The sequence below is a fragment of the Oncorhynchus clarkii genome, chromosome 20, assembly GCF_045791955.1.
Source record: "Oncorhynchus clarkii lewisi isolate Uvic-CL-2024 chromosome 20, UVic_Ocla_1.0, whole genome shotgun sequence".
Taxonomy (NCBI): domain Eukaryota; kingdom Metazoa; phylum Chordata; class Actinopteri; order Salmoniformes; family Salmonidae; genus Oncorhynchus; species Oncorhynchus clarkii.
Window position 1 is genome coordinate 77,675,884 of NC_092166.1, and position 27,143 is coordinate 77,703,026.

Genomic DNA, 27,143 nt, shown 5'->3' on the forward strand with positions numbered 1-27,143 from the left:
GTTAAAATTCCATAGGTTTTATTATTGTGTTTATTATCAAGTTGAATCAGTTGTGCTAGCTCCGGAACAGAGATACTTGATAACTATTGAATTAGATTGACACAAGGCCATTTGTGAGTCTTTCACAAGACACCATTACTGTCCATTGTCTTTTATCTAACATGTAATAATTGCATAACGCAACAGAATTGATAAACTGGAATGACACGCTCACTCATGGTTGCACAAAACGAGCAGTGCTCAAACCATACCCCAAAATATTCCAATGAGCCGCCACCCCTACATTTGAAATGCCACTAAAAGAGGAAAGAACATTTTTTTTGAACTGCAAGGAACCATTCAAGTACTCAAAGGGTTCTTTGTGGAACCACACTGACCCATCACCCTTCCCAAAGAACCTCTGAGGAAACCTAATTTCTTAGTATTTAGCATGTGTTGAGTAAGACATATTGACACTTACCAATGTTTTACAAATCTATATTACATTTTCACCTCCTGTAGGATTAAATTACACAGTCAGGTAAAAGTGATTCATTTTTATTCATATCCTGTGTTACAACATTGGAATGTCCCCTATTACAGTTGAAGTCGGAAGTTTAGATACACTTAGGTTGGAGTCATTAAAACTAGTTTTTCAACCACTCATTTCTTGTTAACAAACTATAGTTTTGGCAAGTTGGTTAGGACATCTACTTTGTGCATGACACAAGTAATTTTACCAGCAATTGTTTACAGTCAGATTATTTCACTTATAATTCACTGTATCACAATTCCAGTGGGGCGGAAGTTTACATACACTAAGTTGACTGTGCCTTTAAACAGCTTGGAAAATTCCAAAAAATTATGTCATGACTTTAGAAGCTTCTGATAGGCTAATTGACATCATTTGAGTCAATTGGAGGTGTACCTGTGGATGTATTTCAAGGCGTACCTTCAAACCCAGTGCCTCTTTGCTTGACATCATGGGAAAATCAAAATAAATTAACCAAGACCTCAGGAAAAAAATGGTATACCTCCACAAGTCTGGTTCATCCTTGGGAGCAATTTCCAAACGCCTGAAGGTACCATGTTCATCTGTACAAACAACAGTACGCAAGTATAAACACCATGGCACCACACAGCCGTCATAACGCTCTAGTCTTCTAGAGATGAACTTATTTTGGTGTGAAAAGTGCAAATCAATCCCAGAACAACAGCAAAGAGCCTTGTGCAGGTGCTGTGAGGAAACAGGTACAAAAATATCTATATCCACAGTAAAATGAGTCCTATATTGACAACCTGAAAGTCCGCTCAGCAAGGAAGAAGCCACTGCTCCAAAACCGCCATAAACCAGACTACGGTTTGCAACTGCACATGGGGACAAAGATTGTACTTTTTGGAGAAATGTCCTCTGGTCTGATGAAACAAAAATCGAACTGTTTGGCCATAATGACCATCGTTATGTTTGGAGGAAAAAGGGGGAGGCTTCCAAGCCGAAGAACACCATCCCAACAGTGAAGCATGGGGGTGGCAGCATCATGTTGTGGGAATGCTTTGCTGCAGGAGGACCTGGTGCACTTCACAAAATAGATGGCATCATGAGGTAGGAAAATGATGTGCATATATTGAAGCTACATCTCAAGACATCCATCAGGAAGTTAAAGCTTGGTCGCAAATGGGTCTTCCAAATGGACAATGACCCCTAGTATACTTCCAACGTTGTGGCAAAATGACTTAAGGACAACAAAGTCACGGTATTGGAGTGGCCGTCACAAAGCCCTGACCTCAATCCTATAGAAAATGTTTGGGCACAACTGAAAAAGCGTGTGTGAGCAAGGAGGCCTACAAACCTAGCTCAGTTACATCAGCTCTCTCAGGAGGAATGGTCCAAAATTCAGCCAACTTATTGTGGGAAGCTTGTGAAAGGCTCACTGCATGTTAAACAATTTAAAGGCAATGCTACCAAATACTAATAGTGTGTATGTAAACTTATGACCCACTGGGAATGTGATGAAAGAAATATAATGATTTATTTCAGCTTGTATGTACTATTATTCTTACATTTCATATTCTTAAAATAAAGTGGTGATCCTAACTGACCTAAAACAGGTAATTTTTACTCTGATTAAATGTCAGGAATTGTGAAAAACTGAGTTTAAATCTATTTGGTTAAGGTGTATGTAAACTTCTGACTTCAACTGTATGCTGGCTAAATTAGACCCCTAGTGGGATTAAATAGAAGAGTTAAACCAGGGCTGCTGCATGCTACGTCATAAGACCATACACAGTAGTAGAGGGAAAACCTTGCTCACGGTAATCCCTCTCTGTCCTAGTAACGACCTAGCCTCCTGGGTTAATGATTCAGCTCATTCAGGTTTAGGGGCTGCTGCATGCTGTAGGTCACACTTGCAAAACCAGTATGTAAACAGCACTATGTACTTACATACTGTACATGCCCCCTCAATGTATAGGATGATTATGACTATTTTAAGAATTGTGATGGTCCCCTAGATGGCATTGGGCCAACCTGTGATTTCTTTGTGCATTTCTAAAGAGAGGCAAGGTGTCTGGCAGATTTAATGAAGCCTTTGTTGCTCCTTTGGCTGAAGATATTTGGGTGCATTCATTCAGTAGTCTTGTTTTTTTTCATGTTGTAACAATAAGAGCTTTCAGTTAGAAATACAGTATTACAAGGGGAATTAGCATAGATATGTGATTCTGAAGGACTGCAGACACCCTGGCCCCGGCGAATTAGCATAGATATGTGATTCTGAAGGACTGCAGACACACTGGGCCCGGCAAAGTAGCATAGTCACCATTTGATTATATAATGAATCACCCTCTCTCAAATCCCGGCCAATCCTATCTGGAGGAACAAGTTGGTAGCACTGATTTACTTTGAGATTACCTAATCTTATTGAGGAGAAGACTTTCCCTTTTCCTTCAACCACGGAGAACATGAAGAGATTGAAGATAGACGAAGTGAGAGATGATGCAGATATTTTACCACATCCTACTGTACGTATCACTCAACTATCTCATTAAGTGGAGGGATATGCTAGGCTTATCATGAATGTGCATTATAGTTAGCTGAATAAAGCAAATTCAACTGAAGCCATTGCTTAATATCGTAGTGAGTGTTTGTTAATTGGATTCTTGGACAGGAACATAAGGCATTAGCTGTGTGATAGATAGAAAAGTTGGGAGCTGGATAATTTGTATGAAAATTGATGTACATGGCTTATTCACAACATTGCCTGAATATGTTTTGTTGATGAACACCACTGACCTTCTGTGGACCACTCGAACTGAATCACTTATGTGACAATAGACAAGTATATACAAGTATAATGCAAATTATTTGTGTTACAGTATTACTTCTAGTATTTCAACATTTCTGTAAAAAATAATATATATAATATTAATATATATATATATATATATATATATATATTTTTAAATCTAAAATGAATACCCCAGCATAGGGGGACACATATTATTGTGATTTTCTCCCCACCAGGTTCAAACTGTTCACTCTATGTGTGGCTGTAAAATAAAGTGAATATTTGAATGGTCACCTCATAAAACGTGACTCATACATTGCACATGATCAAAATCCCATTCTATTGCTCAGTGTGAATTCCTACTCATCCCAGCTCTTTGGAGGAACATTTCCTCTCCGTTATCTACTGTGTAAACATCATTTAGGTTGTCACCATGGTGATTCTAACTGAAACTGCCACTGACAGGAAATCACTTTATGTTTGTGAAGTCTGTGTTGATTGGTTGTGTGTCTGTGCATGCATATCCAATATGTAACAATCACACCTCAGCCTCTATAGTATACTATAGCTGAGTAATACGTTTTAACATTTTGAATGAATTCCCTGTTTTATTAGTATTGATGGAAAACCCAAGCCTAGTGGATTTAGGTTTCTGTGAATACTGAAGCGTTAACTACATGGTAACAGATCTGCTTTCATTGTCTTTAAAATTGTAAACCGATGATTGAGTTCAGCAGGTGTGCTGGAGCCCTCTCTCTACCCTGCTTTCAGTCTCTGTCTCTCTCTAACGTTCCCCACACACACACACATTTCCCCCGTCAACCTGTTCTTCTATCACTATTTCTAAATTCTGAAATATATTTTAATTCTATTTTTATTTCACTTTTATTTAGCCAGGTAGGCCAGTTGACACAAGTTCTCATTTACAACTGCAACCTGGCCAAGATAAAACAAAGCAGTGCGACCAAGAACAACAACCCAGTTACACATGGGATAAACAAACGTACAGTCAATAACACAATAGAAAAATCTATGTACAGTGTGTGCAAATATAGTAAGATTAGGGAGGTAAGGCAATAAATAGGCCATAGTGGTGAAATAATTACAATTTATCATTAACACTGGAGTGATAGATGTGTAGATGATGATGTGCAAGTAGAGATACTGGGGTGCAAAAGAGCAACAACAAAAACAACATGGGGATGAGGTAGTTGGGTGTTCTTTTTACAGATGGGCTGTGTACAGGTACAGTGATCGGCAAACTGCTCTGACAGCAAATGCTTAAAGTTAGAGAGGGAGATATTAAGTCTCCAGCTTCTGATTTTTGCAATTTGTTCCAGTCATTGGCAGCAGAGCACTGGAAGGAAAGGCGGAGAAAGGAGGTGTTGGCTTTGGGGATGGCCAGTGAAATATACCTGCTGGAGCACGTGCCACGGGTGGGTGTTGCTATGGTGACCAGTGAGCTGAGATAAGGTCTGGCTTTACCTAGCAAAGACTTATAGATGACCTGGAGCCAGTGGGTTTGGCGACGAATATGTAGCGAGGGCCAGCCAACGAGAGCATACAGATCGCAGAGGTAGGTAGAATATGGGGCTTTAGTGACAAAACGGATGGCGCTGTGATAGACTACATCCAATTTGCTGAGTAGAGTGTTGGAGGCTATTTTGTAAATGACATCGCCGAAATCAAGGATCGGTAGGATAGTCAGTTTTACGGGAGTATGTTTGGCAGCATGAATGAAGGAGGCTTTGTTGCGAAATAGGAAGACAATTCTAGATGTAATTTTGGATTGGAGATGCTTAATGTGAGTCTGGAAGGAGAGTTTACAGTCTAACCAGACACCTAGATATTTGTAGTTGTCCACATATTCTAAGTCAGAACCGTCCAGAGTAGTGGTGTTAGTCGGGTGGGCGGATGTGAGCTCTTGATCGGTTGAAGAGCATGCATTTACTTTTACTAGCATTTTAAGAGTAGTTGGAGGCCAAAGAATGAGTGTTGTAGGGCGTTGAAGCTCGTTTTAAGGTTTGTTAGCACAGTGTCCAAAGAAAGTGTGTGAGCAAACTCTGAACCTTGTTCAAAAACCCTGAACCTTGTTCAAAAGAAGTGAGTGAGAGAGAACTTAACTTCCCCTGATGACTTAACTTCCCCTGGTAGCTCTGCAGTTACCAGACAAATGCAGTGACAATCCCTCCTGCTCAATTACAGCAGTTGGGAGGGGAGCAGGGAGGTGTGGGGGAGAGGTTGGATAGAGGACTCGTGTTCCAGAGAATAGCACACGTCAGGGGTGTGTCATCTGACCCTCGTGAGCTGAACCACATCCATTTATACACACCACTCACTGTGTGTGAGACAGAGAACAAAACGTAACCTGGATTCAGCCTGAATTCCTTATTTAGCAGGGGTACGTTCTAAATTGTTAACAACAGACTTAGCAAAATACACAAAACTCGTTTTTTTTCTCTGTTTTGTGTATATTTGAAAATCAAACGTATTATTAATTTGTAGTGGTCATACAGTCAGTTGCTTTGCCATTGCAACACAACTGGACCTCTAAGCCACATCTTAAACCTTTACAACACCCTACAAGTGTCCTTCAGGAAGCTTGTACCACTGCCCATTGTAGGCAGCAGTGCAGTAACAGACAGCAGCAGCCTCCAGTAGGGGCAGTCCAGAGAAATATATTAGTCAGCTTACAGAGCTCCCTGACAACATAAAGAGAAAAAGAGAAAAAGCGCTTTGGGGGTCAGAGGAGGACACTCGAGTGATACAGGCTCAACCCAAGAGCAAGGACAATTCAACGTAACCTAACCCCTCCCTGCCTACTGTTTAACCCCTATGAGCCATCACCACAGCAACGTGCTGAACATGCCTGTTGGTTTAAAAAAAAGGATTGAGACCGGTTCTCTTTTTCCCCTCCTCCTCTCTCCTCTACTTCCTTGTTTCCTCCCCCACCCGATGTTCTTGTGAAAGAGAGTGTGTACTGCAGGCAGCCAGCCAGCCACCCTTTCGGCTGGGTTCTGCCCGGGAGGCCCCGGCTTCAGCAGTTCAGCCAATCAGAGCACAGGCAGAAGGAAGGGCTTAAACCAGTCCCCATCCCGGCCCCCCTACTGCGTGCATCTCATGCAAGCTAAACTTACTCCACATAGTCTGACTTCCTGGACCCAGGGAGAGAGTGTTGCGATAGTACTGATCTGTGTAGGAGCCCCATACATGACTGCTTTGTTTGAAACTGTGAGCTTGTTTTAACCTCCTCACCAGTGAGAAGAGACTATAGGGATTTGCCTTTTTTTAGCTCTCCATTTCTACTTCACCACATCGGTGGACAGGATGATAGCAGCACAGCTTCTGGCCTACTTCTTCACTGAGTTGAAGGATGATAAAGTCAAAAAGGTGAGTGCCCTGTAGGGACCTTGCAACAGCAGGAAGAGCTGTTGCTACCTTCCTCCTAAAAATAGGACAGCTTTGAGGCACAGAGCTCAGGGCCATGTGACAAAATGTGACATAATCTGAAGCCCTGGGCTTATCGAGTGCCCCCAGATTCTCTCTGACTAGAGTCATGGTTACGTTTCCCTGTGTTGTGATAGCGTGCAGCAGCGTTTACAGTGTTGGTCAGGGCATCTTGTCTGTACCAATGCAATGTCCTTGAAACCAGGATGTGGGCTGCCCTGAGCAGTGGGCCACGGGTTTTTCCACGTCTGTTGTGAATGAATGTGTAGGGTGTGGTAACTCTAACCCTGTGAGAGGTCAGGAGCATCTAAAGCTACCCACCTCTTATAAGCAGAGGGTCAGGTTTCAGCCACCGAATGACATTGCCTCCACCAGCTTCCTGGAGGCCCTTGCTGTAATGATTTCACTCTGTCATTGTTGAGAGAGAAAGGAATGCAAACGTTGAGAATGTGCATGTTGGAACTGCCCCATACCTCCTCTCTTGGCTGTTGTAGGACTACTGGCTAGGGTGTGTTAGTGGCAAATGTGCCTAAAGAAAAGCTAGCAAGTACATACTCTAGCTGGCAAGCCTATATCCTTGTGGTAAATGTAATGTCACTAGATTAAAACCAGCAATTATTCAGAAGTATCAAACATCTTTAGATTTCTCTGGCACATCCGTGTAAACAAATTACAGGGAGGTACAGGTTATATATTCTCTGAAGGTTATTTGTGTGGATGTCTGAGATGTGCTGCTGCATGACTTGTAGTGCTAATTAATGAAACATTCCGTTGCAAGTTGTTGGGCTCAACTAGTGTTTTGTAACAGGCCAAAACAGCGATCAAAAGATGTATGTGCTTTTACGTGTTTGGTCAGCTGCAAGTACATATTTTTTTAGAGTTATTTCCCCCTCTAAATCTGCTGTTTTGGTCATCAACTCAGTTAATGTAGGAAACTGCTAGAAAGAGAACCCATGTGTTCTCAATTGACGCAACTCTAGAAAGGAATCTAAAACATTTAGGTGTTGTACAATCCAATCTTCCTTAATTGTGCAATATCCTCTCACTTTTTTTTGACAGTATGTGCAATATGATCAAGGATAAGGAATGCGGCATAGGTATCACATAGATTGTGTGTATTTGTACTGACTCATTTACGTGATTAATATGTCCTACGTGCTAATAGGCCACACTCCCATTCTACATCTTTAGGAAACAGGAAACAATGTGATGACTGTAAAAAGTCACCAGTGAAAGCTAAGTTTACATATCCTCACTCCTTTATTGCGATGTGTGCTGTGGTAGTTTAAAAACATTGACATATCTAAATATTTGTTTGGCATACTCGAAGGCTTTTAGCTTGTGGCTAGAGAAACACACCCATATTACATTTGGTTATCAGGTTAAACTCTCAAACGGTGTTCTGAACACAGTGCAATGAAGGTTCAACAGGCAGCCATTTTTAGTCAATGCCAAGCATTCTTTACAGGGTTAATTGTGTCTACAAAACTACAATAAATAATACTACATGTTTGTAAAAAAAACGTATTACCAAATGTCATCAGCCTAATCTCAAGGCTGATGAAATGGTTAGAACAGGAAATATGTGTAATATTTAACCACTGGAACAGGAACTCCACGCATTCTTCTTAAATGACTGATATATTTAGTGCCTTCAGAAAGTATTCATACCTCTTGACTTATTCCACAATGTTGATTTGTTTCAGCCTGATTAGAAAATGTATTAAATACAATACCCAATAATGACAAAGTGAAAACAACATGTTTTTATACATTTCAGCAAGTTTATTGAAAATGTACTTAAGTATTCACATCCCTGAGACAATAAATGCTAGAATCACATTTGGCAGCGAGGACCGTTTTTGAGTCTTTCTGGGTAAGTCTCTGAGAGCTTTGCACACCTGGATTGTACAATATTTGCATATATGTGTTTTATTTTTTTTCCTCAATCTGAACCAGGCTGTTACACAACAAAATGTGTAAAAAGTCAAGGGGTGTGAAGGCACTGTATGGTGTGTGTTACTAATTTTTTTATAGCAATGCTGACTATGTTCTGTATGACAATCATCATGACTTGCTTTTTATATTTCCTCCATTGGAAATAGTAAAGTTTATACAGTTAGTGCTAACCCAATCATTTTATATCTCACATAAATTCCTTTCAGTTTTATTCCTCTTGTTACAGACCGGTACTGTCTAGCTCGTTACTGGAATGTCTCGAGGTAGCTCAATAGAGCTCTGTCCTCAAATAAACTCCTGTTTTATTTCACTAGTGCTGCCTTCATTCACATGGACAGATGTGGAAAGGCTTTAGAGAGAACGGCTCACTCTCCCAAGATTAAGGGTCAGAGGTGTGGCCTTCATGTCACTAGGCCCAGTATGTAAAAGGACAGCTGAATTACTAGTATTACTTGAATGTTTTGTAACTTTTGGTGTCGTTTGTGAGCCCATTGTGTTCCCTTTCAAGGAGAAAGCAGATAAAATAATCTTAATGTTTTGAATGTTGATGTATGAAGGATGAGTGGATTAAACTGAATAAAACATTTCCCTCAAGAAGAAGGTGGCTGTCAAATCAAACCTTATTTGTCACATGCGCTGAATACAACAGGTGTAGGTAGACCTTACAGTGAAATGCTGAATACAACAGGTGTAGGTAGACCTTACAGTGAAATGCTTACTTACAAGCCCTTAACCAACAATGAAGTTTTAATAGAAATATGTGTTAAGTAAATTTTTTAAAATAGAAAGTAACAAATAATTCAACAACAGTAGTAAAATAACAATAGCGGGGCTATATACACGGGGTACCGATACAAAGTTGATGTGCGGGGGCACCGGTTAGTCGAGGTAATTGAGGTAATATGTACATGTAGTTAAAGTGACTGCATAGATAATAAACAGAGAGTAGCAGCAGCGTAAAGAGGTATCTGGGTAGCCCTTTGATTAGCTGTTCAGGAGTCTTATGGCTTGGTGGTAGAAGCTGTTAAGAAGCCTTTTGGATCTAGACTCTAGCGCTCCGGTACCGCTTGCCGTGCAGTCTATGACTAGGGTAGCTGGAGTCTTTGAGAATTTTTAGGGCCTTCCTCTGACACCGCCTGGTATAGAGGTCCTGGGTGGCAGGAAGCTTAGCCCCAGTGATGTACTGGGCCGTACTACCCTCTGTAGTGCCTTGCAGTCGGAGACCGAGCAGTTGCCATACCAGGCAGTGATGGTGCAGCTGTAAAACCTTTTGAGGATCTGAGGACCCAAATCTTTTCAGTTTCCTGTGTGGGAATAGGCTTTGTCGTGCCCTCTTCACAACTGTCTTAGTGTGTTTGGACCATGACAGTCTGTTGGTGATGTGGACACCAAGGGAACTTGAAGCTCTCAACCTGTTCCACCTGGTCCTCCTTTTCCTGTAGTCCAAAATCATCTCCTTTGTCTTGATCATGTTGAGGTTGTTGTCCTGGCACCACATGGACAGGTCTCTGACCTTCCTATAGGCTGTCTCATCATTGTTGGTGATCAGGTCTACCACTGTTGTGTAATATGAAAACTTGATGATGGTGTTGGACTTGTGCCTGGCCATGCAGTCATGAGTGAATAGGGAGTACAGGAAGGGACTGAGCACGCACCCCTGAGGGGCCCCCGTGTTGAGGATCAATGTGGAGGATGTGTTGTTACCTACCCTTACCACCTGGGGGTGGCCCGTTAGGAAGTCCAGGATCCAGTTGCAGAGGGAGGTGTTTAGTCCCAGGGTCCTTAGCTTAGTGTTGAGCTTTGAGGGCACTATGGTGTTGAACGCTGAGCTTTAGTCAATGAATAGCATTCTCACATAGGTGTTTATTTTGTCCTGGTGGGAAAGGGCAATGTTGAGTGCAATAGAGATTGCATCATCTGTGGATCTGTTGGAGCGGTATGCAAATTAAGTGGGTCTAGGGTTTCTGGGATAATGGTGTTGATGTGAGCCATGAGTGATTGATGATGATGATGTGTTGATGTCTTTCAGATCGATAAGTACCTGTACGCCATGCGTTTCTCCGACGAGACGCTGTTGGACATCATGAAGCGCTTCAGGATGGAGCTGGGAAATGGGCTGGGCCAGGACACCAACCCCACAGCAACCGTCAAGATGCTGCCCACCTTCGTCAGGTCCATTCCTGACGGTTCAGGTGAGCATAGATATTCAGATGAAGAAGAATTGTGGGAAATGTATGCCTTTCTTTAAAGGGGACAAGATGTAACATGTTAAAGATTTGTACAGTTACTGGTGTAGGATCTTAATTAGTTTCAGGACATTTACTGCACACCAGGAAATACAAACTTGTAGTGTATTCAAGCTTTAAAAAAGGCTTCTAAAGTTCGTAATTTCCACTTTCGAATATCAGACTTGATTTGACCTCTGCTGAGTCCCCCAACAAGCAGCATTCCAAACACTTAAGACACACCTTCTCCCCTCAGCCCTCAAATTAAGTGGACACCTCTGATAACGTATTATGACGTCTGACGAGTTGACACTTGCAGGGAAAGGAGCGAGGGAAGAATAAATCAATTTTAAATGGACCACTCTTGCCTGGAAATTTGTCACTCGTTCATCCCACTGTTGTGTTTTCAGTCATTATGGAACTGTTGTGTGTGTGCATTATATGCGCGACATTCAATTATGATTACACTTCATATCTTGGCTAGAAGACAACGCATCCACAGACATCGAATGTTAGTTATCCTACTATATCGGGTAAATCGATGTATGAGTGTGATGTCAGGGAAAGTTATGTTCGCAAGTTATCGTTTCCAAAAGCTAAACCAAACAAAAACATCTACTGTTATCATATGTGTTTGAGTCATCATGTGCATTAGTAACACAATTTCTAACTTATTTACACTTGTATGTTGACTTCTCCATATTAATGTTGGTTTTAAATTTTGGCTGAGTTTTCTTAGCGGATGTACAGTCATCACGAATTGAATTATGGGGTGTTTCAGGCCCGTAGTGAACATAATTGTACACTCGCAAACTCGATCAAAAACGAGGGCTGAGGGGCTTATGTTGCCAACTTCCCTTGCTTGGCTAATCATTTGGACCAACGACAAAGATGGCCACGGGGATTCCCCAAGGGCATAAGGCGAGGGTGAGTGGAGGAGGGTCTGTCTTTTATGAGTTTGAAACGCAGCCCATGTGACGCTACTTCAGCTTTTGGACGTTAACAAGGCAACACTGCATCTTAACTCCTCCTCCACATTTACTGGATTGGTTGAACAGTGGAGAAGAGAACTTCCCCCAACAGTTTTTTTCTTCTTCTTGTCAAGACCAGTATATAAGGGATCTATTTTCAGGCATTTCTTTTACGCCTTATATGTTAGGTTAGCTCAACCAAAACATTTATAAACCCCGACAAAAATGTCCATTAATAATTCACATTTCCTCTGCTGCAGAATTATTTTCCTGCTGTGAGAAACTGCTGAAATGAAAATCGAACATCTCTACACATCTAGGTGTGAGAAAGAATCCCGGGGTGTAATCATTAGCCTGAGATGTTAAAATTAGAGTTTTTATTGGACAAATTCAGATAAGTCCCTCCCCATTTCATTCCATTTGCTTTTGTTTAAGAAACGCTTTGCAACAGAATCGGTGGAATGATTTACACCCCAGATGGTCAAGTGGCATTGTTTCAGTTTTTTTCTCTCATTGGCTAGAGTTACAGTCACAATAAACATTTGAGGATCTGATTTCCTGAGTACAACCTACATTTAATTTTACCAATATTAAAGGACACAATCTCATACATCTCACCTCATCAATTCTCCTATGATCTTTCAGGGCAGGTCAATATGAGTTGGCAGCACATTCGATCTGCCAACATTCAAATCAAACCATTTTAATGAAAAGGGTTATCTGATGTTCCTGATACAGCAAGTTGAAATAATGTTTGATTCATGAAGAATTGCATCTTATTGTGTCCAACACTTGTAAACTTTGCTAGAATTTGGTGACAACTGGTGTGTCTTAATCTATAGTAGCAGAAGGTTGATACATTTTTTGATCAACTGTTTCAAATTGACAAATGAAGCATCCAGTTCATCAATGCATTCATTCAATGATGAAGGAACTGTTGTCGTCTGAATTGCTGTAGGCCTACTGCAGCGACAAGCTTGCCATGTAACCATGGTAGAATCTGCCTTTGCTGCAGCGTGTAAGCATTCTATATTCAAGCCCTCCAGCACCCTATCAAAAGCTTGTGATTACATCATAGATTACACATAATCCCACCTCCAGATTTTTACAGGCAGTCAGTGTCTGATTCTACCGTCTGTACTCGGTGGAAGGCTGTGTTATGTGTGTGACCGGCGGGGTTGGAACCCGGGTCTCCTGTGTGCCACAAGATTGTGGTAAGCCATTGAGCTGAAGCCTATAAGCATTAGCTTGGGGAGCTACAGTGGGGCAAAAAAGTATTTATTTATTTATTTATTTACAGGCCTCTCTCATCTTTTTAAGTGGGAGAACTTGCACAATTGGTGGCTGACTAAATACTTTTTTGCCCCGCTGTATGTGTGAGCATGGTCAACATGATCAACTATATGTGTTGTGTGTTATCAACTAAATGGAATACGTCTATCAGCTACGGCAACACAAATGTTTCCTGCGGTCAGTGACATGGTACTTCCTTCAATCATTTATTCCATAGGGAATTGTGGAAGGGAGTGGAGAATTAGATTTCAAACAATGTTTTTCACAAGGCCATCTATACTTTCATGTGATTTTCAGCGTCTTCATTTGTAAGTAATACGATACTAATAAAGATGGATATTGTAAATACAGTATAGTTGCTCCTTTAAGACTCCTACTGTTACTGTGTTAATAAGTAACATCCAGGCTGCTGAATTCTGCTGTCATTCACACTTTAAATATTTGTTCATTTATTAACAAGGAAGCAAGCAGTTAAGGAAGTCTAATGGGTTTGACTACCTCTTGACATAGCCTAATGTTGCAACGCTACACTGACTGAAGTTAGTGCAACTGTTTAGTGCAATCATTACCTAATGAATCAACTACTGGTAGGCTAAAAAGTATCTATTAACATGCTCTCAGGAAAGCGCAATTCAGAGACGAGTGGTCGTTGAAGCTTTCTCACTTTCCCCTATCAGAAGACCAATTTGTCAGACTGTGAAAACTAGCTGATAGCCAACCTAGCAATGATTTATTGTTGTCAGGCGACAGCAGTAGGGTGAATTAGGTTGTTAATCTGTCTGCACTCAGTGTTTTAGGATTGGATGTAAAAAAAATAATTTAAAAAAAGCATTTCCTGTCAAACAATCACTTTGAAGTAAATCACAGCAAATGTGGCATACATCACACTGTCAGGGTATTAGCTTGTGAATGGAGTAAGAGATCATATATGCAGTAGGTCTTTATGGTTCAAATGTTGCATTTCCTCTTGTTTTGTTTTTTTACTTTTCAGTTCTGTTGGTTTTCAAAGGAGAAGTTGTCATGCCCATAAAGTACTACTGCTTTAATTGTAACATGTTCTCAAGACAGTTTGACAATGTCTTTCATTCCCAGGAGAGCGGAGTTTTGGCAAGAGTTGCCAGGAGCTTTAGCCAAACTGATATACTCTTGCATGGCAATGCCAAGGATAGTCAACCCAGGCATGGGCAACACAAGGATAGTCAACCCAGGCATGGGCAACACAAGGATAGTCAACCCAGGCATGGGCAACACAAGGATAGTCAACCCAGGCATGGGCAACACAAGGATAGTCAACCCAGGCATGGGCAAGACCAGGAGTTCAGTCTCTGGGGAATGTGACTGTAGAAGTACATTTATAACCTACGTACCTATACTATGGGCCAGTGGCTCATATGTTCTTGCTGTGTCCACATTAGATTAGATTATATTAACTTTATTATCCCACCAGGGTAACATTTATTTGGTTGTGTTCTTAGAAAGACAAAGTACAGATGTAGGATCTTAATTTAAACACCCTGTTGAAGGAGAATTTTCCTGCAATGCATCAACCCCTACAAAAAAAATTATGATTCATTATAATCCACACAATAATTCACATTTCCTGTTGCTGCAGGATTATTTTCCAGCTGTAGCAAACTGGCTCAAATTAAGATACTCCGTCTGTACATAAAACAGAGGAACACAGAATAATAATAAAATGCATTTGAAGATGCGACGAACGTTACACATCCATATTGTTTTTGCTTGTTACAGAGAAGGGGGACTTCATTGCTCTGGATCTGGGAGGCTCGGCTTTCCGCATCCTGCGAGTAAAGGTGTCCCATGAGAAGAAGCAGACGGTTCAGATGGAGAGCCAGGTCTATGACACTCCTGAGGACATCATCCATGGCAGTGGCACTCAGGTACGGAGTAGACTTTCAAACTCAAACCATATGTAAATGTCTAAGAGCCCGATTCAGACTTGAGATAAGTAGACTTAAAACTGCAATATGCAACTTTTTGGGTAACCCGATCAAATTCACACAGAAATATGTTATAGATATGTCATTTGCATTGAAAGCAAGTCTAAGCGGCTGTAGATAGGTTCTTTGTGTGCTATTTCTGTGCTTAGTTCTTAAGTTTTGTTTTTGCGTCTTTTACTTTCGGTTTTGTACACCAGCTTCAAACAGCTGGGAAAAAATGTTGTTATTGAAAATATATTTCACAGCGGTGATTTCGGGGTGTGGTTTGATGTCGGTGTCTCTTGTGTGTGTTCGCAGGTGGGAAGAGTTAGCCCAATTATGTTGCCAATTAGCTTCAGCCGGCCGGGGTGCGAAAATTAGTTTGACTGTGGATAGCCTATCCCTGGAGATAGTTTGGGACCGTCAATAAATTGCACAATGTAAATGAGACAATAATTTCAGGTTGCACACCTTCTAGTTGTCTCATTAAATGCTTTCAATATTTGAATTTCTACAATTTTATAGTTGGTTTGAGGTTTTTAAGTCATTGACATTTGAAGCTATTGACATTTTAAAATATTGTCCCATGTACAATGTGTAATTTACTGATCGTCCCTAACTAGCCCCATAGAGATATTAAATGTCAAACCAAGTTGACCATGGGCATTACAAAATGATTACTTGGGTGCTGTGGGCAGGATTAAAATTAACAATAAGGTGTAACGGGTTCGAACAACAACAAAAAATGCTGTTTAAAGCTTACTTCGTTATTCAATGATTTTTAATCATTTTCAGTGCGTCAGTGATAGCCCTGAAAGCCTAGTGGCAAGGGAAACACAACCAAAGTGTGTATTGCAGTCTCTCCTTGTCCATACATTGCTTTCGAGATAAATGTCCCTCACTGAATTGTTTTCCTTTTGCAGCTGTTCGACCATGTTGCAGAGTGCCTGGGCGACTTCATGGAGAAGCAGAATATCAAGGACAAGAAGCTTCCAGTTGGCTTCACCTTTTCATTTCCCTGTGCACAAACCAAACTGAATGAGGTGAGATAATTATTTATTTATTTATTTTTAACCTTTATTTAACTTGGCAAGTCAGTTAAGAACAATGACGGCCTACCAAAAGGCAAAAGGCCTCCTGCAGGGACAGGGGGCTGGGATTCAAAATGAACACACCAATAGGACAGTACACCTAAGAGTATCCGTTTCAAAGACTGTTCATATATTATAGCTCATTCATCTTTAGCCTAACTTCCTGTTTGTCTGTTGCAGAGTTTTTTGCTCAATTGGACTAAACGCTTTAAAGCCAGTGGAGTTGAGGGAATGGACGTTGTGGCACTTCTGAATAAGGCCATCAAAAAGCGTGGGGTAGGTTTGATGTTTTCAAGCATCCTTGCCTGATGCAATGACAATGAAGTTCAGTCATAAGCAATGATTAGAAAGAAATCTGTTGCACCACGGTTGTATAATTGTAACCCTGTGCTTTTTTTCAGGACTATGACGCAGACATCATGGCAGTGGTCAATGACACAGTTGGAACCATGATGACCTGTGGCTTTGATGACCAGCGGTGTGAAGTTGGTATCATCATAGGTAGGACATCCACTTACCTCCCAACAGAGAGATACAGCGCTTTTGGATTTCAGTGTTTCCCTTCTTATCATCCTTTTACCCCAGTTTTGTTCAAGCCGGGCTGAAGCTCATTGGTTACACTCTTAAATGAAATGTTATTTGTCACAAGCGCCGAATACAACGGGTGTAGCCTTTACCGTGAAATGCTTGCTTAAAATAAAAATATTCTGCTTAAAAAAGTTTTTTAAAGGTTTAAATTATTATTATTTTTTATTTAAAAAAAATAGAGTAACACAAGTAATAAAGTAAAACGCACAAGAATGGAGCATCATGAATATACAAAGCTACACTGTATATACAGGAAGTAGTACTCTCGCTACTAATATGTTGTCTCTTGGTGTTTCCTCATTCTCCTTCATTTCTGGATATACAACAGAATTTTAAAACATGCAGCTGTAAATTAAAACTGCAGCCAACACTGTTTATAGGGAATTGATGTGGATGTCCTGGCCGTTGTTAATGACACAGTGGGAACCATGATGACCTGTGGCTATGACGACCAGCTTTGTGAAGTGGGGTTGTCATAGGTCAGCCTGGCATTCATTTGCCGCCTTCATTCAGAATGGCTGTTTCATTGTCAGTATTATGAGTCTTTACCTCTAGCTACTCAACAGTCTTTCAATTGAAAGGCTTTATTGGCATGGGAAACATGTTTTACATTGCCAAAGCAAATGGAATAGACAACAAACACAAGGGAAATAAACAATCAGTAAACATGACAAAAGTTTTAAAATAATAGAGATATTTCAAATGTTATATTATTGGCTGTGTACAGTGTTGTAACATTGTGTATCAGTGTTGCAAATAGTTGAAGGCAGATTCTTCCTCACCATTGCTTCGTCATCTTGTCATCATGTCATCTCAGGCACAGGTACTAATGCTTGCTACATGGAGGAGCTGAGGCACATTGACCTGGTGGAGGGAGACGAGGGCAGGATGTGCATCAACACAGAGTGGGGAGCCTTCGGGGACAATGGGATGCTGGAGGACATTCGCACAGAGTTTGACAGAGAGATTGACCGGGGATCTCTGAATCCAGGAAAACAGCTGTATGTCTGCTGTTATTATTAAACTATAAAGTAGATCTTACCGAGTGACTTGAAGACTTGAAAATATCAGTCTAGTGTTTTGGTAGTAGTTGTTGTCTTACGTGTTGCCTTTTCTCTCAGTGTTTAGTAATGTATTGTGTATTTTTCTCTCCAGGTTTGAGAAGATGGTCAGTGGGATGTACATGGGCGAACTTGTGCGACTCATCCTGGTCAAGATGGCCAAAGAAGAATTTTTGTTTGAGGGTCGGATAACCCCTGAACTTCTTACCAAAGGGACATTTGAAACAAAACATGTTTCTGCCATTGAAAAGTAGGTGTCAATCAGTTTTATTTTCCTTCGGGTCCAGACGACTTGTATCATGTTTTAAGACTGCACACTACTACTGTACACCTTTTAATGTTATTTACCACCACTGAGCTCATCCCTTCTCGGTACCTGTCATTGTCCAGGAGTAAAGAAGGCCTTACCAAAGCCAAGGAGATCCTAGGTCGCCTAGGTGTAGAACCATCTGCAGATGACTGCATCGCCGTGCAGCACGTATGCACCATAGTCTCCCATAGATCAGCCAACCTCATTGCTGCCACTCTGGGTGGCATCCTCTCCAGGCTAAAGGACAACAAAGGGAATCCTCGTCTTCGCACTACTGTGGGAATCGACGGCTCTCTCTACAAGATGCACCCGCAGTGAGTAGTCTATACCAGAAGAGGGCCCCGTAGATACAGTGATTAGCCTATACCGCTAGAGGGCCCCGTAGATACAGTGATTAGCCTATACCGCTAGAGGGCCCCGTAGATACAGTGATTAGCCTATACCGCTTGAGGGACCCCTGGATGCAGTGTTTAGCCTATACCGCTAGAGGGCACCCTGGATGCAGTGTTTAGCCTATACCGCTAGAGGGCCCCCTGGATGCAGTGTTTAGCCTATACCGCTAGAGGGCCCCCTGAATACAGTGATTAGCATGTGCCACTAGAGGGCCCCCTGGATACAAGGCATAATGTACCTAGCTCTTATTGTGAATCTTAATTGAGTACCTTGATTTGAAGATATGTGATTCTGTCATGGTTTAGGGGTATACTACAATGAACTTTGAAAAAAGAGACACTGATACAGATATCAACGTTATATTTTAAGTACTCGGGCAAAAAGTCTGAGTTGTTGAGTTGCATGAAAGGTTGAGTTACACATGAGAGTCTAAGGTCAGGATTTTGGTCTGGCTAAGAATCTCCCTGCCCATCTCTTCAGATATGCCCGGCGTCTCCACAAAACCGTCCGCCGCCTAGTTCCCGAGTCAGATGTCCGCTTCCTGCTCTCAGAGAGTGGCAGCTCCAAGGGCGCTGCCATGGTGACTGCCGTGGCCTACCGGCTGGCTGACCAGCGTCGTCAGATCACAGAGACCCTGGATGAGTTCAGACTGACCAATGACCAGCTGCTGGAGGTAAAGAAGAGGATGAGAACGGAGATCCAGAACGGCCTGGGGAAAAAGACCCATGACAGCGCCACCGTCAAGATGTGGCCCACATATGTACGCAGCACACCGGATGGATCAGGTAAGAAAAGTTCAACTGGTATTGAAACTAGTTAGCCGGGCTGTGATTCTACCTGTTGAACACAGTGGTTTAGCTCTGTGACAAAACATTTAGAGATGAATTACATTTGACATGCGTTATAACTCAATGGGAATTTTACACTTCCTCTGGTCTTCATGCTGTGTATAAAACCACATCAACAGGTTGACAGATCCCCATGCAGTATAAAACCACATCAACAGGTTGACAGATCCCCATGCAGTATAAAACCACATCAACAGGTTGACAGATCCCCATGCAGTATAAAACCACATCAACAGGTTGACAGATCCCCATGCAGTATAAAACCACATCAACAGGTTGACAGATCCCCATGCAGTATAGAACCACATCAACAGGTTGACAGATCCCCATGCAGTATAGAACCACATCAACAGGTTGACAGATCTCCATGCAGTATAAAACCACATCAACAGGTTGACAGATCCCCATGCAGTATAAAACCACATCAACAGGTTGACAGATCCCCATGCAGTATAAAACCACATCAACAGGTTGACAGATCTCCATGCAGTATAAAACCACATCAACAGGTTGACAGATCCCCATGCAGTATAGAACCACATCAACAGGTTGACAGATCCCCATGCAGTATAAAACCACATCAACAGGTTGACAGATCCCCATGCAGTATAGAACCACATCAACAGGTTGACAGATCTCCATGCAGTATAAAACCACATCAACAGGTTGACAGATCCCCATGCAGTATAGAACCACATCAACAGGTTGACAGATCCCCATGCAGTATAGAACCACATCAACAGGTTGACAGATCCCCATGCAGTATAGAACCACATCAACAGGTTGACAGATCTCCATGCAGTATAGAACCACATCAACAGGTTGACAGATCCCCATGCAGTATAGAACCACATCAACAGGTTGACAGATCCCCATGCAGTATAGAACCACATCAACAGGTTGACAGATCTCCATGCAGTATAAAACCACATCAACAGGTTGACAGATCTCCATGCAGTATAAAACCACATCAACAGGTTGACAGATCCCCATGCAGTATAGAACCACATCAACAGGTTGACAGATCCCCATGCAGTATAGAACCACATCAACAGGTTGACAGATCCTTAATGCTTTGCCACACTGCTGTATAATGATGGCCTCTTTCCATGTAAGGACATTACATTGTGCATTTTATTGGCTCAGCCCCTCTTGCAGTGCACTGATTAAGGTCAATGTGTTTCTAAGACTAGCACAATTATTGCACAGCACTCCCACACCTTGATGTAAATCAATCCAATTCTAATGAGAGATTAAACTCTGATAACACACTGCTTGTCTGAGCCCTAATTTCAATTGGCTATGACAGTGGTAACACTTTACATAAAGTGAACAAGTACAATGCATTGTAAGACTTGTCATAAGCTTTTATGAACCATTTATAATCACTTATGTTTTCTTAATCGCCTCATAAATGAAATGGAAAATCCAATAATATTTTGTTTAATTAAAGATGGTATTCTTATGTTGTGTTTTCCAGAAAAGGGTGATTTCTTGGCTTTGGATTTAGGAGGGACAAACTTTAGAGTGCTGTTAGTGAAGATCCGTAGTGGCAAGCGACGGACAGTAGAGATGCATAACAAAATATATGCCATTCCTATGGAGGTGATGCAGGGGACCGGAGAGGAGGTGAGTTCGTTTTGGACTTTCAATAGAGTATGGACTTATCTCATTCTGTACCAAAACAATAAACATGTTCTCACACATTAGAAAAGGTAAACGCAACAGATTCTATTATATTTCCATAGAAACAATAGAACACGCATTAAGCACATTCTAACAGCCAACCTTTGTTACCTATGTAACTTAAGTAAATGTAACATGTGCTTGTTGAAACATACCCTTCATTCCCCCCCCCCCCCCTCTAGCTCTTTGACCACATTGTCCAGTGCATATCTGACTTCCTGGACTACATGGGCATGAAGAACACCCGCCTGCCTCTGGGCTTCACCTTCTCGTTCCCGTGTAGACAAACCAGCCTGGATGCGGTGAGCTGACTGCATCCTTTACAGCAAGGTTTCTTAAACTAGGGGTCGGATGAGGTGTAAAGTAATCAGCCATTCATCAGCTTTTTACATCTCAGACATATTGTTCACAACTTGCTCATTGCTGTGTGTGTGTGTGTATGTGTCTGTGTGTGTGTGTATATTAGTGTACATGCATACATAAAGTTGAAGTCAGAAGTTTACATACACTTAGGTTGGAGTCATGAAAACTTGTTTTTCAACCACTCCACAAATTTCTTGTGAACAAACTATAGTTTTGGTCGGTTAGGACATCTACTTTGTGCATGACACAAGTCATTTTTCCAACCATTGTTTACAGACAGATTATTTCACTTATAATTCCCTGTATCACAATTCCAGTGTGTCAGAAGTTTACGTACACAAAGTTGACTGTGCCTTTAAACAGCTTGGAAAATTCCAGAAAATAATAGGCTAATTTACATAATTTGAGTAAATTGGAGGTGTACCTGTGGATGTATTTCAAGGCCTACCTTCAAACTCAGTGCCTCTTTGCTTCACATCATGGGAAAATCAAAAGTAATCAGCCAAGACCTCAGGAAAAAAAATTGTATACCTCCACAAGTCTGATTCATCCTTAGGAGCAATTTCCAAATGCCTGAAGGTACCACGTTCATCTGTACAAACAATAGTACTCAAGTATAAACACCTTGGGAACACGCAGCTGTCATACCGCTCAGGAAGGAGGTGTGTTCTGTCTCCACATTGGTGCGAAAAGTGCAAATCAATCCCAGAACAAAAGTAAAGGACATTGTGAAGATGCTGAAGGAAACAGGTACAAAAGTATCTATATCCACAGTAAAACGAGTCCTATATTGACATGACCTGAAAGGCCGCTCAGCAAGGAAGAAGCCACTGCTCCAAAACCGGCATAAAAAAGCCAGACTACGGTTTGGGGACAAAGATCGTACTTTTTGGAGAAATGTCCTCTAGTCGGATTAAACAAAAACACACTTTTGACTGTCTTCGCAAAGTATTGTGGAGCCCTCAACAATATATATATATTAGAGAGAGAGATTACTCTCAAAACTAAGGCAGGATCCCCATTTTAAATGTTGTGCCGATTTTCTTCATTTTAGGCTCAAAAGAAGTGCACTGTTTGTCCTGTTGCATGTTTTCTAAAGATAGTAGCTAATATATTTATTTATTGAGTGTCCAACAAACCTCTAAATCTTGACGCAGTGTGTGTGTGTGTGTGTGTGCGTGTCAGTGTGTGTGTGAATCACTAATAGAACATCCCTGTGTCTGTGTTCAGGGCATCCTGGTCACCTGGACCAAAGGATTCAAGGCCACTGACTGTGAAGGGGAGAATGTTGTGGGGCTTCTCAGAGAGGGGATTAAACGGAGAGAGGTAAGTGGAGAGGTGGCATGATTCTTTAACCTCAGCCCGGACCTGAGCAGGAAAATCTCTTGGCCCTAGATATAACGAAGGCCCCTGCTGTAAGTGGCTGTTCTTTGGGTATATAATATATACAAGCTGAGATCTTATGGGCATATATTGACAATCAAAAGTTGCTGGAGGCAGCTCTTTTTGTTTGTTTTTACCATGATTTATAAAGTTGTGATACAATATTTGTCAGTGGTATTTCTATAAATTCAGTTCTGCTCATCTCCCCATTGCATATGTTTCCCAAAGACGTCCTGTACATGTGACTTTACATCTGTGTTTACTTCAGGAGTTTGACTTGGACGTAGTGGCAGTAGTGAACGACACAGTTGGGACCATGATGACATGTGCATATGAAGAAGCCACCTGTGAGGTTGGCCTAATTGCAGGTTGGTCATCTGTTTTCAGACACCTCCATAATGCTGATTCGAAATGGTGTCTGCCTAATGATAGAGCATGGGCAGGAAATGGACACGTACACACTGTTGACTGTTCCTGTGTCTTCGCAAAGTATTGTGGAGCCCTCAACAGTGTCCAGGTGTATCGATTTATTTTCTACGATGTACATTTTGTTTCCTGCACCTGGCAAAGGGCAGTACTTTCAAAACTAATTCTAGACCATGGCAATATAGATTTGAGTGACGGAGAGGACAAGTGAAAGTAGGAATTATCAGAATAACAGCTGATTGCGAGAGTAACAATGTCCCTATATCTAGACAACTACAGAACATTATTATTATTATTATTATTGTGTTTGGTCGGAACCAGCCCTCCTCTGAAAGGCTGAGATATTTGACTCAGGACAGCTAATCAGATGTAACAGTGATTGTCTGAGACGGGAGTTTGTTTTGCCCCTTGTGTTGGTATTCAGGATTTGGACCACAATGGACAAGAGTTGCAGCTCGTGAAATTATTTCTTCACCTCGTGTTAAGGTCCAAAATTCCAACCATTTCAAAAAACATTTCCTGGTCTCTGAGATTCAACGTTTAAACCACTTTAGACGTGGGCTGCAACTCCCTGTCTTTCTTGGTCTAATGTTACTTTCTGTTGCCAATCCTTTTATGCACTCTCGTCAAAAGGGGACGGTTCTGTCAGTCTGACACGCTCTCTGACCTCATTCGGGGCGTGGCTACATACTATGAACAGTTTATAGGAGATAGATTCTCTTATCCCTCCTAAAATCACATTCTAATCTTAACAAATGTTTCATATTATATGTACAACGTATTGGATGGAAACTTGACAGATAAAGGGGATTTACTTTCCAAGTTACAGTATTTTGTCCATACAATTTGTTTATGGAATCACTGACCATTCCCCACATTGTTATGTTAGAAATATTGTTCCAGTATCCACTTTTGACCGTGTTTGATTTTTTGGCGTGAAAATTGTCTGTGAAACAACGACATTCCTTTGGTTGATACTTAAGGGGGAGACAGAGCCCCCCCCCCTTCTTCCTGCAATTTACAACCGGGTGTGTGTGACCTGTCAAACCGGCCCAGTTCCCTCTTCCCCTATTCTGTGGGTGAGAGAAGGTCTGGTTATTGTCAATCATTGCCAAGCTGATCTGACCCATTGTGATCATCACAGGACAGTCATAACAACATGTATGGTTTGTGGTTTCAGGAACTGGCAGCAACGCCTGTTACATGGAGGAGATGAGGAACATTGAGACGGTGGAGGGAGATGTGGGGAGGATGTGTGTCAACATGGAGTGGGGCGCCTTCGGGGACAACGGCTGTCTGGATGACATCAGGACAGAATATGACAGAGCTGTGGATGACTTATCACTCAACCCTGGCAAGCAGAGGTGACTGGGCTGCTCTCTCTTTATTTGATATTGAATAGTCTTGTTATTAGAGATCTAGATATACTAATTTATTGATTTTTTTCTTCATCTCAGGTATGAGAAGATGTGCAGCGGTATGTATCTAGGGGAGATTGTGCGAAACATCCTGATCGACTTGACGAAGCGTGGCTTCCTCTTCAGAGGGCAGATATCAGAGACCCTAAAGACCAGAGGCATTTTCGAAACTAAATTCCTCTCCCAGATTGAAAGGTTGGCAGCCATATTGAATCTGCGATTGAAATGGTAACTGATTGTGTCATAACTACCTTTTGTTGTGCAATGGTCTCAACAAAATGTCTTCATTTTCCCTTCAGTGACCGCTTGGCGCTACTGCAGGTGAGGTCCATTCTGCAGCAGCTAGGTCTGGACAGCACATGTGATGACAGTATCATTGTCAAGGAGGTGTGTGGTACAGTGTCTCACCGGGCGGCCCAGCTCTGTGGAGCTGGAATGGCCGCCGTCGTCGACAAAATACGAGAGAACCGCGGGCTGGACCAAATGGACATCACCGTGGGGGTGGACGGAACGCTCTACAAGCTTCATCCACAGTGAGTAATAATGATGTGATTGCAATTGGCTTGTAATAACATGTATCACAGTCATTGACTGAGTTATTCGAGTTGACAATGATATTATGGTGAATGTTGAGTATGGGCCAGCAATGGTTGTGTAGTTTTATTGCAGTTATAAAATAAAAATTGTATAGCTCATCTTCGTTCTATTCTCGTTTATCAAGTTCTACATCTTCATTGATTTACTTTCAGTGTAACAATAGCATGAACAAAGTTAAGTGTGTTATGCGAGACCAACCATGTCTTTTTCTATCCATTCACAGCTTCTCGGGGATCATGCACCAGACAGTGAAAGAGTTGGCCCCTAAGTGCAATGTCAACTTCTTTCTCTCTGAGGACGGGAGCGGCAAGGGTGCAGCCCTCATCACTGCTGTGGGATGTCGCATGCGTGAGCAGGAGGAGAAGAGCTGAGTCTGTTTGGCCTGCCCCCCTCCTCGTCCTCTTCCACTTCCTCGTCTTCCTCTCCTTACACATGGTTAGAGAGGTATGCTACAGTATGTGTCCAATAAAATTAGATTTTATGATTTGATTTAACGATGACGCTGCTCAAGTGTCTGCCACTCTGCTTCAGACACAACCCGTTGCGGGCACCAATGACGGAACATTACATGCTTCTAAACCATTTAAATCTTACACCTGCAATTACCAGCCTGTTTCCTGTTTGTGTTGGTCTGCTGTACCGGATGGAAGGAACTGGGCTCAGTCTTATTATTGTGATGTTAGAACACTGCTGTAGGTATTTGGGGGCTAATGTAAGAGAAGAAAGGGAATATTTCTGCTTTGAATGTCTTGTACCTTGCCTAGGTATGTTAAGTGTTATTTATTTTATAGTGTGGATGTTTTGACATAATGAGTGATAGGGGATAATCATTGTAAGGTTAAAGATCTCTATTGCAAAATTGAGTTTTATTTTTAACATTGCGTTCTTCTGTATGTATTTCCAAAATGTCAAATGTCAACTTTTCTTTTGTTTGCTAGAATTTCTAGGGTTGTCATGAATGCACCATTGTTCCTTGACCTTTGAGTATATTTTCATTGCACAAGCTCGTTCAAAAGTCTATACAGCCACCCTGTAGGATTTGTTCCTTAATACATTGCTTTGGCAGTCTTTGTGAAACCTCTCAGGTTTAGTCATATTAAGTAAATGTAAAAAATCATGCTTTTTACCTAACAACTCCTCCTGAAAACCAGCGCTCTAAAGCAACTGGATCAATAAAAGTGTCTTTTGTGAACAAGATAGCGACTTGAATTCCAACAGTGTACAATGTAAAATAAAATAAAAGATGCTTATAACAGAATAAAGGGAACAAAATAGGAGTATACGTTTGCATCCTGCAGTTGAATGTTTGAGTCTTACCGTACAAAAATGCTAGAACACGATAAATGCTAGAACATGATAAATGCTAGAACATGATAAATGCTAGAACATGATAAATGCTAGAACATGATAAATGCTAGAACATGATAAATGATAGAACATGATAAATGATATAACATGATAAATGCTTGCCTTATTTGGTGTCAGATGTCTAGAATACATTTATTTTGTACAATTATAGAGATGCACTAAAGCTGGTCCAAATGATGCAATGGGATTAAATGAAACTTTATTTTGATGTGCTTTGCAAATATAAAGCTTTTACATATCTTTGAATATCTATGTTAATTATCATGGCAATACTTTTTTCCAATAAAGGTCGACTTCCTTTCTGAGCTTTTGTTCATGAAATGTTCCAGTGATGTTATAGTTAGGACATTGATAATATAATACAGACAGTTAAGCTCATGGACAAGGATGCTATGTTTAGCAACAACCATATTTTTTGTTATTTTGTGAAATAATTTCACTTACAATATGTCTAAAGATATATATATTTTTCAGTTATGGTTATGTAAAAATAGCATTCTGTACATGAGCAAG

General features: G+C 41.3%; 1 protein-coding gene across 2 annotated transcripts; it reads left to right on the plus strand.

Annotated features, from left to right (window-relative positions):
- The first annotated feature begins 2,848 nt into the window (after positions 1-2,848).
- On the plus strand, positions 2,849-26,935 carry LOC139376946 (hexokinase-1-like). 2 transcript variants are annotated; one of them, XM_071119967.1, is made up of 18 exons: positions 2,849-2,997; positions 10,699-10,861; positions 14,911-15,059; positions 16,022-16,141; positions 16,370-16,465; positions 16,591-16,690; positions 17,595-17,778; positions 17,933-18,088; positions 18,229-18,462; positions 19,022-19,326; positions 20,870-21,018; positions 21,258-21,377; positions 22,669-22,764; positions 23,090-23,189; positions 24,428-24,611; positions 24,705-24,860; positions 24,965-25,198; positions 25,486-26,935. In XM_071119967.1, the coding sequence occupies exons 1-18, from the start codon at positions 2,938-2,940 to the stop codon at positions 25,631-25,633; spliced, it is 2,754 nt and encodes a 917-aa protein (XP_070976068.1). In that variant the 5' UTR covers positions 2,849-2,937; the 3' UTR covers positions 25,634-26,935. The 2 variants fall into 2 exon arrangements, with proteins under 2 accessions (XP_070976068.1, XP_070976067.1); XM_071119966.1 differs by lacking the exon at positions 2,849-2,997 and adding an exon at positions 6,373-6,653.
- Positions 26,936-27,143: the final 208 nt, after the last annotated feature.